The 17234-nt window shown below is 37.8% G+C and overlaps 1 protein-coding gene across 14 annotated transcripts in view; it reads right to left on the bottom strand.

The window, feature by feature from the left end:
- Positions 1 to 17234, bottom strand: part of RUFY3 (RUN and FYVE domain containing 3) — a 95012-nt gene that overhangs the window by 41954 nt on the left and 35824 nt on the right. Inside the window, exon 1 of one of the 14 annotated variants that reach the window (XM_055588751.1) lies at positions 13543 to 13576. The exons of the other annotated variants lie outside the window; for them this stretch is intronic. Within the exon in view, the coding sequence (XP_055444726.1) occupies positions 13543 to 13561 (19 nt within the window). The 5' untranslated portion in view covers positions 13562 to 13576. Of the gene's footprint in view, positions 1 to 13542; positions 13577 to 17234 lie in introns of those variants that run through there. 14 annotated transcript variants of the gene reach the window in all.

The following is a 17234-nucleotide window of genomic DNA, read 5'->3' as shown; positions in this document are numbered from 1 at the left end:
TTATTAATAACTGAAGGAAAGTAAATTATATTTAACATCATGTTAATATTAAGTATGCTGCTGCTGCTGCTGCGTCGCTTCGGTCGTGTCCGACTCTGTGTGACCCCATAGACGGCAGCCAACCAGGCTTCCCCTCCCTGGGATTCTCCAGGCAAGAACACTGGAGTGGGTTGCCATTTCCTTCTCCAATGCATGGAAGTGAAAAGTGAAAGTGAAGTCGCTCAGTCGTGTCCGACTCTAGAGACCCCATGAACTGCAGCCTACCAGGCTCCTCTGTCCATGGGATTTTCTAGGCAAAAGTACTGGAGTGAGGTGCCATTGCCTTCTCCGATTAAGTTTGCTACATCATACCCAATTCTTGGTAAAGAGGGAATGATTCATATGTAGTACAATAACTTTTATCTTAAATGTGAAACAAAACAGTTGTCATAGAGAAATTTCCCAATGATACCTAAAAGCATTAATATGAGACTTAAAATGACCAACTAACAGAAAGATATTGAAAGGAAAGCTTACTTGAAGTTCAAAATGACTGAAGACCAATAATTCCTAAATAAAGCTATTTTGAACTTCTGTTGTAACAGTTCTTAAGAGTATAAAATTAAGCATAAAATGAATTGCCCATTACGGTGAAAGAAATTACTGAAAGTACTAAAAAGATCTTGTAATAAAACACCATTTAACTAATTTGATGACAAATTTATACAAAAGAATTATGAATTTTTATTCAATCTTCATCTAAAAATAATCAATATGGAAGATAGTATGGAGATTCCTTAAAAAACTAGGAATAAAACCACCATATAACCCAGTAATCCCACTCATAGGTATATACCTTAAGGAAACCAAAATTGAAAAAGACACATGTATCCCATTGTTTTTTGCAACACTATTTACAATAGCTAGAACATGGAAGCAATCTAGATGTCCCATTGACAGATGAATGGATAAAGAAGTGGTATGTATACACAATGGAATATTACTCAGCCATAAAAAGGAATGCATCTGAGTCAGTTCTAATGAGGTGGATGAACCTAGAACCTATTATACAGAGTGAATTGAGTCAAACAGAGAAAGATAAATACTGTATTCTAATACATATATACAGAATCTAGAAACATGGTACTGAAGAATTTATTTACAAGGCAGCAATGGAAAAAATGGAAAAACAGACATAGAAGATAGACCTATGGACATGGGGAGAGGGGCGGAGATGATGAGATGTATGGAAAGAGTAACATGGAAACTTACATTACCATATGTAAAATAGATAGCCCACGGGAATTTGCTGTATGGCTCAGGAAACTCAAACAGGGGCTCTGTATTAATCCAGAGGAGTGGGATGGGGAGGGAGACGAGAGAGAGGTTCAAAAGGGAGGGGATATATGTACATCTATGGCTGATTCATGTTGAGGTTTGACAGAAAACAATAAAATCCTGTAAAGCAATTATCTTTCAATTAAAAAATAAATTAAAAAAATAAAAATAATCAATAAAGTCTTAGGGCCCTTAGATTATCTATGTATCTATATCTGTATCTATTCTCCTTAATGTCATTTGAGATATCAAATAAGCTTCTACTCAAGAGTAATAAAGAGGAAATTCACTTAAGTAATATTTTCTCTGGGTTGAAATCTGTTAAAGGAGTTAAGAAAATTTAACTAGAGGGACTTCCCTGGTGGCCCAGTGGTTAAGACTGCATGCTTCCATGTTGTCAGTTTACCCACCTGAAATATTTTCAGACCTAGTTTTGACAGTTTCTACATTATGTTAAAATGAATTTTTTTTTTTTTTCCAAAGACTCCATGCTTCCACTCCTGGGGACATGGGTTCAGTCCCTGGTTGGGGAACTACAATCCCACATGCTGTGCAGTAGGGCCAAAAAATAAATAAATAAAATAAATTTAACCATAAATTTATTTATCCTGATTGCTACCTTTTCTTAGTAATAGCATACTCAAAGAAATATTTTGCTATTTATCCTGATTGTTACCTTTTCTTAGTAATAGCATACTCAAAGATATATTTTGCTAAAATTAAGCCTTATCAGCAGAAAGACTATATCCACCCAATAGCCTTACTCTATTTGACCTGAATCATCTGTGCTAATTAGCTTATTATATGATGCCAGGCACGGAATCTTACTTCTTTGAAGCCTGTTTCCTCAATTGTAAAATTACTTGTTCAGTAATTTTTTTTTTTAAGAGACATCACATACCTGTATCACTCATAACTAATCACAGCACCAATTCTCAAGCAGGGGGCACACTAATATGCCTGGAATGGGGAGAAACAACATGGTTTGAAAAACCCCACTAACAACTCTGATACCAAATGACCTAGATTCTTACCACTCCAAGTGTGGTCCTAGAACATCAACATTGGCATCGCCTGGAAGCGAAATGGGAAAACTTGCCCTCCAATGTTACAACTGAATCAGATTCTGCACTTCAACCAAAACCTAAACCAATCGGTATACGCATTGATGTTTGTGAAGCAGTGAACTGGTGCTTCTAGCTCCAGCATGTCCTAATTCCATGATTTCATAGATAGATTCCTCAAGGGCAATCAATAAATACATTTATCAGTAGAAAGCCCTAAGGAGAAAAGAATAATAAAGATTAGAGTAGAAATCAATAGCAAATAAAACTACTGAGAAAAACCAATGAAACTCAAAGTTGACTCTGAAAAGATGAGTAACACTGACAAATGGATAGACTGCCCAACAGAAAAAGAATTACTAAAATTAGAAATGAAGAGGAGACACTACTATTGACCTCACAGAAACAAAAAGGATTGTCTGGGCAGTTGTATGCCAACATATTAGATAACCTAGATAAAAAGGACAATTTTTAAGAAAGATAAACTACCAAAACTGACTCAAGAAGAAATAGAAAATCTGAATAGAACTATAGTAAGTAAAGATATTAAATTCATAATAAAAAGCACATTCCATAAAGAAGAGGCCGAAACCAGATTGTTTCACTACTGAAATTTACCGGACATTTAAAGAATTAATGCCAATTCTTCACAAACATTATATGAAATGTCCGGAAGAGGCAAATCTATAGAAACAGGAAGTAGGTTAGTATAGTTGTCAGGAACTGGGAGGAAGGGTGAATAGGGAGTGAATGCTGATGGGTACAGAGTTTCTTTATAGGGCGATGAAAATATTCTGGGATTAGACAGTGGTGATGAAGGCACAACTCTGTGAATATACTAACAACCACTAAACTGTACAGTTTAAAGTGGTAACCCTTAATGATATGTGAGTTATACCTCAATAAAGCTTTAATTTAAAAAAAAAAAAACTAAAACTTGAGACATAATAAAATATAGCATATGAATCCTGATTTTTAAACACTGACAAGCAGACTTTGAAAATGGGCTGAATAGTACATACTATTAGGAAATTATTGTTAATTTTGTTAGGTGTGGTACTGAATATTTACAGGTAATAAACCAATGTTTAGAGTTTGCTTTAAAACTTCTAGAAAAATGTGGGGGGGTGATAGATGAAATAAGATCAGCATACAGTGATAATAATTGAAGCTGAGTGATGGAAAAGTTAAAGAGTTTTTATGTTACTCTACTTTATATACTTGGAAAATTCCATAATTAAAAATAGCTTCTGCTTTCTCTTGCTTCAGGTCATGGTTTACCTGCTAGCCTCCAGTAATAATTTAGTGCTGTTTTCTTCGCTGAACATAACCAAAAAAACCCCTTTTGATTGCCATTAGCATTGAAATGAATAAGTTTTTCTGGATATTTAGTATTCCAAAGCCACTCACCTGTATACTCTTACTCATTTTTAATCAGGTATTGTGAAATAAAGAGATCAATCAATTTCTCTCTCTCTGTCCCCACTTCCTAATACAGTGTTCTTAAAATCTTAATAATTTCCCAAGTGATAAGAGCCATAGGAGCATCTTTTGATATATTCTGTTTCTTTCTAGTTCCTGAAATAGCTCCACATCAAAGGTAAAAGGAGTATCTTTGTTATTCCTAACAACTTCCTCTCAATCAGAGTTTATGCTGGTGAGGTGAATTTTAGAAAGCCTCTGAAGCACCGGGGTGGGGGTGGGGGTGTTGGGGGTGCTGGTGGCCAGGGGAAACCAGTGGTGCGATAAGTTGGGACTTTCAGCCATCACTTCCCACCTACAAATCCAGAGAGAGGAGAGGGGCGGGAGATTGGAGAGTGCAATCGTAAGAGTAGTAACAGTATTATTTGCTCAGTTGTGTCTCAGTCGTATCTGACTCTTTGCAACCCCACAGACTGTGGCCCACCAGGCTCCTCTGTCCACGGGATTCTCCAGGCAAAAATATTGGAGTAGGTCATCATTCCCTTTTCCAGAGGATCTTCCCGACCCAGGGATTGAACCTGGGTCTCCCGCATTGCAGGCAGATTCTTTACCATCTGAGCTACAGGGAACCAGGTTTTAATCAATGATTAAACCATTATCATTTGAGGCCTACATAATTAGGCTCCTTAAAAACCATAACAGAAGGGTTCAGAGAGCTTCTGAACATACTGAGGTGATGGGAGGGTGATGTGCCCAGAGAAGATATGGAAGTTTTGTGCTGCTATGCATCTCTTTCATCTGGCTGTTCTTGAGTTGTGTTTTCTGTTAGAACCCACCTGTAATCTAGCAAGTAAACTCTTCCTGAGTTGTGTGAACTAGTCTAGCAAATTATAAAACTTGAGGAGGGGGTCATGAAAACCGCTAACTTAGAGCTGGTGGATCAGAGCATGGGTGACAACTTAGGATAATTGAATCATTGAAAGTAAAGTGCTAAAGAAGAAACTATTGGGCATCATTGGAGAGAGAAACTGACTTAGATTTTTGTTCGGTGTGACCACATCTACCAAGGACAATACTGACTCAAGAAGAAATAGAAAATCTGAATAGAACTATAGTAAGTAAAGATATTAATTTCATAATAAAAAGCACATCCCATAAAGAAGAGGCCAAAACCAGATTGATTCACTATTGAACTTTACCAGACATTTAAAGAATTAATGCCAATTCTTCACAAACATTATATGCAATGTCTGGAAGAGGCAAATCTATAGAAACAGGAAGTAGGTTAGTATAGTTGTCAGGAACTGAGAGGAAGGGTGAATAGAAAGTGAATGCTGATGACAACTTAGACTTGTGATCCACATTAAAAGTGAGAGGGCGTCTTGTGGAGCCTGTGTTAACCCCAGGGAGATAGAGTCCGAATTGAAGTGATGTTGGAGAACTGGTGGGTGTGAGAAAAAAAAAACCCGCATTCAGAGTCAGAACACTGTGAGCAATAGAGGAAAACACTGCTTTCTTTTAGGTAACTGTTTCTAATTTTTAAAAGATGTTCATTTCTAATCCACCTTGTCCAAGAGTTCCCTAGGAAATCACACTGATCTCCTCTTCACTGGGCTCCCATAGGATACTATAATGAAGTTTAGTTTCGGCAAGTTTCCCAGGCTTCTTCAAGTACCTTTACCTGAAGAATTCCTTCCACACCACTGAAGAATACCCAGATTATTTCTGGGAACATCTAGAAGTTGGGACAATTGTCAATCTTCTTTGTTTTGATGCAACATAAGAAATTTAGGTGCTAAGTACAAATTCAAGAGTTCCTTGCTCTGCTCAATTTATTCCATAGAAATAATTTAAAGATTAGGGGGCACATTGTGACTTAAAACAGTTAGATCTCTGATCTAGAAGAGTTAGAGCTGTATTTCTCACATCCCCTGAGTGATGCTGGGGAAATTTCTCATGTCTTTTTATCTAACTTGTAAGATACGGAGAGAGGACAATCCTTCTGGGACTTCCTGCACTACTGTAAGTCTTCATGGGTTGTACCAAGACTGCCAGGCCCTGATTGCTCTATTACCCAGGCCATTTCCTGGGGTTTCTTCTGCAACTGATCATTGTGAGAGATGATGAGACTTTCCTGCTGCTTCCTATAAAAGCATCTGTTCCCCAAACTCAGTGTTCCTCAGCTGCAACACAGAAACACCACGCACACAGCATCTCCCTGATGCTCCCAGGTGCAACTCTGATGCAAGAGGAACTGATACTAATGTGCTGATGCTCAGGCTGCCCACTGTGTCATGGATAATAAAGTCTTTCATTGTATCCTTTACCAGTATCCAAGAAATAGTAATAGGATGGTTTTTTAGTTTGTAAGCAGAGTAAATCCCAACCTTGACAAAATACAGGAATAATCTCTACCCTTAATTTAACTTCCTGGAATACTGTACACTCATGCTCCAAATGAGACAATACCAAAAGCAATATGAAGATAAAAGCATGATAACTGCAGTACAGGATTTGAGGGAGAACCTAAATATGAACTCACAGACAACATGGAAGAAAGTATTCCACGTGGTGGGAATGGGTATGTGAAATGAGGTGAGGGAGATAAGAACACGGTGGGGAGCACTCTTCTTGGTGGGGAGAACTAGAAAACAGGAAGGGTAGAGTTAAATGACAGGTCTGTAACACTAGACCTGCATATCCAGGAAGCAGGCAATGGGAACCCACTGTGGGTTCTGAGCAGGGAAGTCATATGATTAAAACGCTGTTTGAGGATGATTGCATGCATGCTAAGTCACTTGTGTCTGACTCTTTGTGACCCTACGGACTGTAGCCCACCAGCCTCTGTCCATGGGATTTTCCAGGCAAAAATACTGGAGTGGGTTGCCATGCTCTTCTCCAGGGCATCTTCCCAACCCAGGCATCAAACTCGCATCGTTTACATCTCTTGCATTGGTAGGCGGGTTCTTTACCATTAGCGTCACCTGGGAAGCTCCTTAAAAGGATTATGCACAGTAAATTTGAATAATTTGGGGGAGAGGATCAAAATGGCTTAACTTGAAGAATCGTACCTGTTAAGGAAACAGGAGTGAAGAATAACCTAACATGTTCACCCTGTAAGCCTGGAATACTGTGCTAAAAATGGAAATGAAAAACACTGAATAACTGTTTTGGAAGTAAGGGGTTAAAAAAAAAAGGATCCAATGATGTGGAAGCATTCTATAATAATTTTTATCACACAGTTATAAATACAAACTAAAGTTTGGGGTTGGATAATTACTAGCAAAGGGATAATGGGTGCAATGATTAGAAATAAGATGTTTTCATCAGAGGAGATGGTTTAAAGCAAAACAGAAGGATGCAAGATCACTGGCTCAGCCTTTAAAGGGTGCTGGAACAGAACGCAACATACTGGCAATGCTGGAAGAGCTCTTTTGCTTATATCTTGGTAGCAAGAGCTAAAATGGATATATAACAGAGAGGCAGTACAGGAAACTGGACTATCAAACTAAAGTTCACAACTCCTTAGTGGGGTATAAAAAATCGATTTATTATAGTAAGTCCCATATATTAAGGTTATGTTTTTGTTTCATGAAACTTTTGTAGAAATCAATGATGTGTGTGTGGAGTTCTGATGAAAAGTATTTTTGAGAGTCAACTAGGTTTGAACTTTGGTATAGTGGGTGACACAGCTCTGAAACTTGTTTGCTGGCATTTGAACTTTTCCCTTAGCTGTGTAACCCTAAGCAAGTTTCTTTTTTCCTTTCTTTTTTTTTGGCACTTACCATTTTGAGATAATTGTAGCTTCATAAGCAGTTGTAAGACATACTAGAGAGATACTGTGTACACTTAACCTAGTTCTCCCAAAGGTAAGATTTTGCAAAACTAGAGTAACTTATGACCAGGATGTGACATTGAACCGTGTCACAAGGATCCCTCATTTTGACTTTTTATAGCCACAAGCATTTCCCTCCTGCCTCCTACCCTGTTATAACCCATGGCAACTACTAATCTATTTCCATTTCTGTAGTGCTGTCATTTCAAGACTGTTATATAAATGGAATCAAACAATATGTAACTTTTAAAATTGGCTTTATTTTTTTGTTTTCACTCAGCATAATTCTTGAGGGATCCATCCAGGTTATCAATAGTTTGTTCCTTTTTATTGCTGAGTAGTATTACACTGTGAAAGTTTCTTAACTCTGCAGGCCTTACTTCTTTTATCCATTAGATGATAATAGGGTTCTGAAGATTAAACAAGCTCATGTGTGTTAAATATTTAGAAATGCTTAGACTGTACTAAGAATAAAAAATTGTTAGCTTTCAAAAGTATTATGGTCCTCCATAGATAAATTACACAATTGTATTTAATTTAAAATAAGCCTTCAGAGACTGCCCTGGTGGTTCAGTAGTTAAGAATTTGCCTGCCAATGCAGGGGCTGCTGCTGCTAAGTCGCTTCAGTCGTGTCCGACTCTGTGTGACCCCACAGACGGCAGCCCACCAGGCTCCCCCATCCCTGGGATTCTCCAGGCAAGAACACTGGAGTGGGTTGCCATGTCCTTCTTCAATGCATGAAAGGAAAAGTGAAAGTGAAGTTGCTCAGTCGTGTCCAACTCTTCGCGACCCCATGGACTGCAGCCTACCAGGTTCCTCTGTCCATGGGATTTTCCAGGTGAGAGTACTGGAGTGGGGTGCCATTGCCTTCTCCTCCAATGCAGGGCATTTGTGTTCAATTCCTGGTCCAGGAAGATACCACATGCCCCGGAGCAACTAAGCCCATGTGACACAACTACTGACCCCACGTGCCCTAGAGACTGTGCTCCACAAGAGCAGCCACCGCAGTGAGAAACCCAAGCACCGCAAGTAGAAGAGTAGTCCCTGCTCACAGCAACTAGAGAAGTAACACAGCAATAAAGACCTAGTGCAGCCAAAACTAACTAAATGAAAATTAAAAAAAGAAAACCTTCATTGAACATGTGTGTGATACAGTACTGAAGGTGAAGGTGAAGTTGCTCAGTCGTGTCCAACTCTTTGCGACACCATGGACTATAGCCTACCAGGCTCCTCCGTCCATGGGATTTTCCAGGCAAGAGTGCTGGAGTGGATTGCCATTTCCTTCTCCAGGGGATCTTCCCGACCCAGGAAACGAACCCGGGTCTCCCGCATTGCAGGCAGACACTTTACCGTCTGAGCCACTGGGGAAGCCCGATATAGTACTAGATGCTAAAACAAATCTCTTAGATATATTCCTTTCATTTTTCAAGATGGCGGACATCAAATCTTAACTCATGAAATACATCAAGGGACCAGTAAGCCATCTTGATCAGGTATTATTTCACACAAGTAAATTATTTCCCTAATTCAAATAACATCCCAGCCACTCCAGTGCTCAAAGAGATGAGTAATCTGGGTAACTGCAAATATACAGAATCTGTTTAAAAGGTTTGTAATAAGTACAGATAGGAATTCAGTGTTTAGTGAGAACTAAAGAGAGTAAACCATGTGCTTTTATTATTTCATTTAGTCTTCATAATCTTTTAGTGAGTTTCAAAACTTTTCAACCTGAATTAATAGCACATATGAGATGATATGTAAGATGATTGACCAATGTTGTAAACATGATACAATTCTGTCCTAAGAAGACATTTCATATTCTTCCAGACGTAAGTTATAGACATGTTGACTGTAAAACCAACCATCACTGTAAGAAATCAGTTCACCAGAAAAACCTTCAATCTGGCCAAAATCAAAATAAAACACAAGAAAAATCAAACACCAAAATGAACAGTTAAATCTGTGACCTCCTAGAGTTTGGTATTTTAAAGAGCAGTTTTTCAGGAAAATGGAAGCTAGTGTTAACACTTTGCCTATTAAAAAGCCACCTCTTTTGACACAGCCATAATAACTGATAAGAAATATAATTACAACAGCTCAGCAGTGAAGGGTCTCCTGAAAAGATCTGAGCCTACATACATCAGTAGCTTTCTCTAGGTCTGACTGCAGGCTCCTCTCCTGACCCTGAGCTGCTATGGTTGTTATGTGTGGGTAATACTCCATAGTGAAAGTCAAAGTGTTAGTCACCCGGTTGGGTCCGAGTCTTTGCGGCTGCATGGACTGTAGCCTGCCAGGCTCCTCTGTCCATGGGATTCTCCAGGCAAGAATACTGGAGTGGGTTACCACGCCCTCCTCCAGGGGATCTTCCTGACCCAAGGACTGAACCAGCATCTCCTGCATTGTGGGCAGATTCTTTACCATCTGAGCCATCAGGGAAGCCTGACTCATAAATTCTAGTATTTCATATAACTGAAACGAAACACAAGATGCAGAAAATTCTATACAAAGGCAAGGATGTCTCCTTTGCTCTTGCCAAAAAAATAGCATACCTTTCCACATTCCAGGGATGTGTGAGCTATGCAAATAGAACTCAAGATTCTGCTGGTAACTGCTCCAGCAGCTTTGTAAGCTATCTTTACCAACCTCTGAGCCTTGGTGTACAGATCACCTTTCACACAATGTTATGACTGTATCTTGAACTTTGAAAATATATTTTCAATACATTCAATTGCCAAAGTTTTGCTGTTTCTTGAGAAAAGAACTATGAAAAAGCATTCTCTGTTGACAATTGAGTATAACTGGATTGCAGACTGTTCTTACATTACTTCTTCCTGAATTAGGAATATGACCGTCTGACTGTTCAATGACTATTTGTATTTACAGTTTCCAGAATTTGCCATTACAATAGGAACAATCCTTGCTGTATACTTTTTTAAAATAACTCTGCTCTCTCTGCTGGAACTGTTGAAAGAAAATATATAGAGTGGATCTATTGCTCATCAGCTTTATTTTTTAAACGTACCACTTATTTTGTTGGAATTGTCAAAGACTGTATTTAGAACTCATAATGCTTTTGTTTAATGTTTACAACAGTAAATAGTTTGAATTCAATAAAACAAAACAAAACAAAAAACTCAACAGAGTTAACAAGTAAAGCCATTTTCCTTCCTTGAATCTGATTTTCTTTTTTAAGCTGTATTGCAATAAGACTTTCCTGTAAATAGGTTCTTGGCTAACATTACCATATTCCACTTTACTGGTAGGGATCATCAAAGTAATACAACTCACATCTTCTTACATGCACCCTTATATTCATAGCAGCATTATTCACAATAGCCAAGAAATGGAAGCAACCTAAGTGTCCAACAACAGAGCAATGAATAAATAAGATGTGGTACATATATACAATGGAATATTACTAAGCCATAAAACAGAATGAAATAATGTTCTTTGCAGCTATTAAAAAAAAGCACAAAATAATGCTATTTGCTATTTGGTTTCAACTAGAGATCATCACACTAAGTCAATCAGAAAAACAAATACCATGTGACATCACTTATTATTTGTGGAACCTAAAATATGACACAAAGTAACCTATTTATGAAACAGAAACAGAATCAGGGACACTGAAAACAAACTGGTGGTTGCCAAAGGGGAGGGCCCTGGTGGAGGGATGGAGTGGGCATCTGGGATCAGCAGATGCAAACTGGCACGCATAGAATGGATAAACAACAAGGTCCTCCTGTATAGCACGGGAAACTATATTCAGATTCCTGTGACAAACCATAATTGAAAAGAATATGAAAAAGGATGTGTATATATATATATATACCCATATATATGTATGGACTTCCCTGGTGGCTCAGATGGTAAAGCATCTGCCTACAACACGGGAGACCCGGGTTCGATCCCTGGGTCAGGAAGATCCCCTGGAGAAGGAAATGGCAACCCACTCCAGTGTTCTTGCCTGGAGAATCCCATGGATGGAGGAGCCTGGTGGGCTACAGTCCATGGGGTCACAAAGAGTCTGACGCGACTTGAGAGACTTCACTTTCACTTTCACTTTATATGTATAACTGAGTCACTTTGCCGTACAGCAGTAATTAATACAATATAGTTCAGTTATACTTAAAAAAAAATTCATATCTTGTTTTTTTTTTTCCCTTTCTGATTTCCCCTCTAATGATTCACAAAAATTTCATCAAAAAAGAAATGAAAAAGAGGAGGCTGACTCCCACAGTAGGCTTGATTCTTACAGCAGTAATTCATATCTAAGAAACAGAATTTTGCCAGGACTAAGTCATAGAGAAGAAGTCTATTAAGAAGGACACAGATTTGTTGGCCTTTATGTATGAAGTCTATTAAAGGAATCAAAACCTTAAACCTGTTTAGTGTCTGGTAAATAATAATCATAAGCAAAATGGCAGCTAACATAGCAGACAGTACTCACTGAATGAATCAACACGGCTCTTTTTTTCCTTGTCTAGAAACTCTCAGGACTAGATAATACTGATCTGTTTTTTTCTTTAGAATACATATAGCTAACCAAGACAGAATAAAAAGATAGTATGATTCTAGGAAATGGCATGAAACTCAGGATAACTGACTCATTGAAAGTAAAGTGCTGAAGAAGAAACTATTGGGCATCATTGGAGAGAGAAACTGACTTATATTTTTGTTCCGTGTGACCAAATCTATCAAGGACAATACTGTCCCAAACTGATATGAGTACCAAGAATTTTAAGACGGGGTCTGCTCTCAAGGATTTTATACTTTAGCTATGAATGTAAACACACAAGAAGGAGAGAACAAGTAAAAAACCTTAAGCTTCAGGTTCTGCAGGACTTGAGTTTATGGAAAAATGAACTGTGTCAAAGCTGTCAGGGAGTGCTTCCATAGGGTTCTCATGAAGAGACTGGGGGTGCGGAGCTGGGGGCAGGGAGAAGGGGAGTGAATGTTCTGGTTGGGATGTCATGGGAACAAGGCAGAAGGGGAGGCTGAGTGCAGCTCATGCAGTCAGTGGAAAGGCCAGTGTGAGCAGAGCGGTGGGTGGTCGTGTGCTAAGAGAATGTACACTGAAGCTGGGGGGCTTTCAGTTGCCCAGCCAAAGTGGGAGGAAGTAAAATGATACAGTGAAGTGGAGCCAGACTTCAATTTTTCTTATAAAAAGTGCAAATCACCTTGAGCTCCTTAAAGTAAGGTACCGATTATGGAAGAAATAATTACTGGTTTGGGAGCCTCCATGCATTAAAATGTATATGCTACTTGTCAAAGAAATTCCACCAGAAAGGAATGCTATAAGATGACTAAGCTCAAGGTGCTTACTGTGATGGAAATCTACAAATCAGAGCAACATTCCAGACCAAATACTTGATGTTCCAGGGGTCTGTTTATTTTTAAACTGTTTGTGGAATTCATAGATATATATATATACATATATATATATTCATATATACACACACACACACACACACATATACACACATACACACACACACGTATATATACATTTTTAAATGAATGATATAAAACCATTTACATTTTCCTAAGAAACAAATGAAAAAACAGACAGAAAAAACTGATACAATCTTGAAATAAAGTCCCCTTTGAACATGTCATTTAACAAATATCCTGAAGGAACAGCATAAACATATATTAATGCCACTTTACTTGGAACCATAAAGATTTTAAGTGCAAGACTCTGAAAATCCTACTCCTGTATGAAGCACCTGCATGGACAATCTGGCAAACATGCTTACTGCTCCAGCTACTGTCAATGGGAAATAAAACCTAAAGTGGACACTTCCTCTTATGGAAAACGATCAAAAGGTGGTTAGAAAATTAAAAGAAAGAAAAAGAAAGAAAGAAAAAAAAAAAGCTGAAAGATGCTGGTGTGGCACGCACCTTCTGTATCATCGCGCATTTGCTCCACCAAATCTGTCAAATCCTCCCAAGAGTCTTTGCAAACGGCAAAAAGAAAGGAAAAGAAAGATAAAATGTCATGCAAGCCAAGAAAGAAAAGTGTTATCAAAAACAAGGTATCAAAAGGGGTAACTGAAAGGGGGATTCCTAGAACTCTTTGGGCGTAACCAGGAGATTAGCAGTGAAAAGTGCTGGGAACGTACCCAAGGAGCCATGCGACACTAACCAAGCAGATATATCAACTATGACTGTTAAACATGTCTCAAAGCTAAGATTAACAATTTCAAAGCTTCTCATCAGAGGAGAAAAAGATGTACATCCCATAAAAAGTAACAGATTTTTTTTCCCACCAAAAATCAAGATTTGCATTCTAAGTGTGCATACCATTGACCTCATTTAATATTTATTTTGACCTTCCGTGAAGCTAAAACGCATGTGGAGTGTGTTTTAGACTTAGGCCAAATATCATGATGGAAAACTAGTGACTTTTCTTAAAATAAATGGTGGCTTAGACAGTAAAAATAATTAAAGAACAATCTAAATACTTGTCTCAAGCCTTCCACCCCGATGGTTCTCCTTCCTCAAAACAAAAATAAAGGAAAAATTGCTGTTTTGAAGACAAAATAAATCACTTATAATTCAATAAAGATAGATGTTTACTCAATTTAATGTATAGTACTCTTTCCTCTTACTATAAATTCAATGTTTTTTAAAATTAAATTTGATTAGCACATAGTTGCTTTACAATGTTGTGTTAGTTTCAACTGCACAGCAAAGTGAATCAGCTATATGTATACATAGCCTCTTTTTTGGATTTCCTTCCCCACTATAAATTCAATACTCTTGTATACAGAATATTCCATGTGAGGCAAAAGGACAAGAATGTCAAGATTTCAAATATAAAAGATACTTCATTATAGTTTCTTCTGACAGTGTCTTAAGCTGTAAGATCATTATCTGTTCTATAAAATTTGAGAACCTACAGAAATTTTTTAAAAAATGGATTAGCTTTATCCTTCAGAAACTGAAACCATTACACACAACTGCAACATTCATACTTAAACTCACAAAATCATGTGAATTTTATATGTATAAATACTTAGCATATAAAAGTAAGTTCTCAGAGGATAAAGCATAGCAAAAATAAGAAAGTGAGCAAAGAATATTTTGCCCATGATAAGCCCTCTTTCTTAAAAAATTTATCATGGAAGTCAGCATTGGATCTGAAGCAATAACTTGAAATAACCATCTAGAAAAAGAATTTACCATTTGTCCTTTTCTCACAAGTTTATTAAATTATCACTGTAATTAAACTGGTTAACTTTGGTTCTCATGTGGCATAGTGATTTTCAAGCGGCGTGTAAGGGTACATTCCAGTGTCAAATATACGGTCAGTTATCCTGTAAAAATGTACCAAAAAACCCAAAAATATAGAAAAAGTTTAAATTTAAATTCAGAAAACAGGGAAGCAGATGGGGATCTAGTAAGGTGACATGTGATTAAAATGGAATGAAAACTACATATAAAAAGATTATTGTTAGGTCAGACCCAAAGATAGCTAATATAAAAAGCAAGCAAGTATCTCTATTCTATTACATTTGTATTGTCTTTCCATTAATGACTTTGCCCGGGCTCACATCCCAGCTCCACCCCTCACTGCCTGTTATGACCTTGGTCCAGAGACTTCATCTCTTTTTCCTGAGTCTCCTCATCTATAAAACACGGACAAGAACAGCATCTATCTTACAGAACTGTTGCAACGAGTAAAAGAGTAAACATCAGTCCAAAATCTTTTATCTGGTTATTTTCTGGCCAAATGAACTTTGAAATTCAGAATTTTATTTTTTTAGAAAGGTGAAATGGCAATACTGAGGCCAACAAACATGCAGAACTAGCACAGCCTGGGGCGGTGTCACAAGCAAGCACATTAGTATTTCTGCAGGAAATGATGGATATTCAAATTAAAAGAATCAATAAAGACTATAAATAGCCTCACGTAAATTTAGGTCGTATTTCAGCACCAAATAAGTTCAGACAAACTTATGAAAAATGCTTTCAGAGCTTTTACTGGATTTTATGATTGTGGATCTGTATGTGTAGAATACTCAAAGTGTCTCATACAGAAAAAGCACAATTCTATTATTTTACAATGAATTTGTGTTAAAATACATCATATACAGACATCTTTGCATATATGATTTTCAAGTATAATCCTCTGAAAATATAATGTGCTACAGATTTATATTGTGTAGGCTTATAGATTTATAAGAACCTATTTTTCTAACAGTCATGATATTTTTCTATATCAGATCAGATCAGATCAGATCAGTCGCTCAGTCGTGTCCGACTCTTTGTGACCCCATGAATCGCAGCACGCCAGGCCTCCCTGTCCATCACCAACTCCCGGAGTTCACTGAGACCCACGTCCATCGAGTCAGTGATGCCATCCAGCCATCTTATCCTCTGTCGTATAGACTTGGACTATTCTTATTTTAGCCTGCATTTCTTTAACCAAAAACTACATTTGTCACCTAATAAAAGTCTATCTTATTAAGCAGAATATAAAGAACCTCCAAGATCTATGCAAAGAAGAGCTCAGGAAAGTGAATTTCTAGGTAGAAATGGGTGGTGGGTACAAGGGGTCTCTCTGACTTTCCCTTGGCATGTCTCATCTAGAGCACTTTTCTGCTCCATCCACTTACTTTGTTTTGTTTCTAAAACAACACTTAAAATCATGAGTGCCAGAGTGATAGAATCAGTTTAAAAGAGACAGCCCTGCTCCCTGGAAGGTAATAGGTATGTGTTCTCTTTTTAAAGTTGTTCCCCACTTTACCTTGGCATGCTCCGAATTGTACTGTAATAAAGAATGCATACCACAATATTATTTTATAACCCCCAAAGAAGAATTTATAAAAGATTTCTTTAAAAAATTGTGCCCTCTGGAATATGTTCAACTTGTTAAAACAACAACAACAACAAAAGCATCTAATATATGAATCAAAGAGGTGGGAGGCAGCAGAGCCAACTCCTGTCTCTTTCCCAGAACACTTCCTTTTTTGAGGAGTAGCAGTTTGTTGCCTCGAGTATGTTTCGCCTGATCTAAAAAGCTATATTACCTTGAATTTTTGTCATAATACATATTCACAGATTGCAAAGAAGAGTAATATAGAGCCTCACTTGTTGATACAGAAGATAAGGTCTGGATTAAACTTTGCTCTAGATAAAGCGTAGTTCAGAGCTGTGGAGATCACAGTTGTGACAGACATACACTCTAAATGTCGAGTGGTAAACGGGTGCTTCCAAAGTTACGCTAGCTACTCAGTTCTCACTCAGAACACTGACTCACAAAGAAAGGGGTGTGGATTGTCACAGGGTTGCTGCCACGAGACCAACGCAACATCAGGACCACCACTCCACTCTAAGCACTTGGATTAAATGGCAAAATGCTGCCCCTAACTGACTCTATCATCTTATTTTTAAGATCCATTTGAATGAAGACATACTTTAAGTCAAGACAAAGAGACAGGCTGCAACTGTACAAAGGCTCTGAATTTTCAAGGAAGCATAGCTTATTTCCTGGCTAAATGAGCAGACTAATTTACTTGAATTAAATATTTAATTTAGTGATACTGTAAGACAGTTGCTCTTATGGTACATGGTGACTCAGTGATGAT

This window comes from Bubalus kerabau, chromosome 7, assembly GCF_029407905.1.
Source record: "Bubalus kerabau isolate K-KA32 ecotype Philippines breed swamp buffalo chromosome 7, PCC_UOA_SB_1v2, whole genome shotgun sequence".
NCBI lineage: Eukaryota > Metazoa > Chordata > Mammalia > Artiodactyla > Bovidae > Bubalus > Bubalus kerabau.
This window is presented reverse-complemented; position numbering and strand designations above follow the sequence as displayed.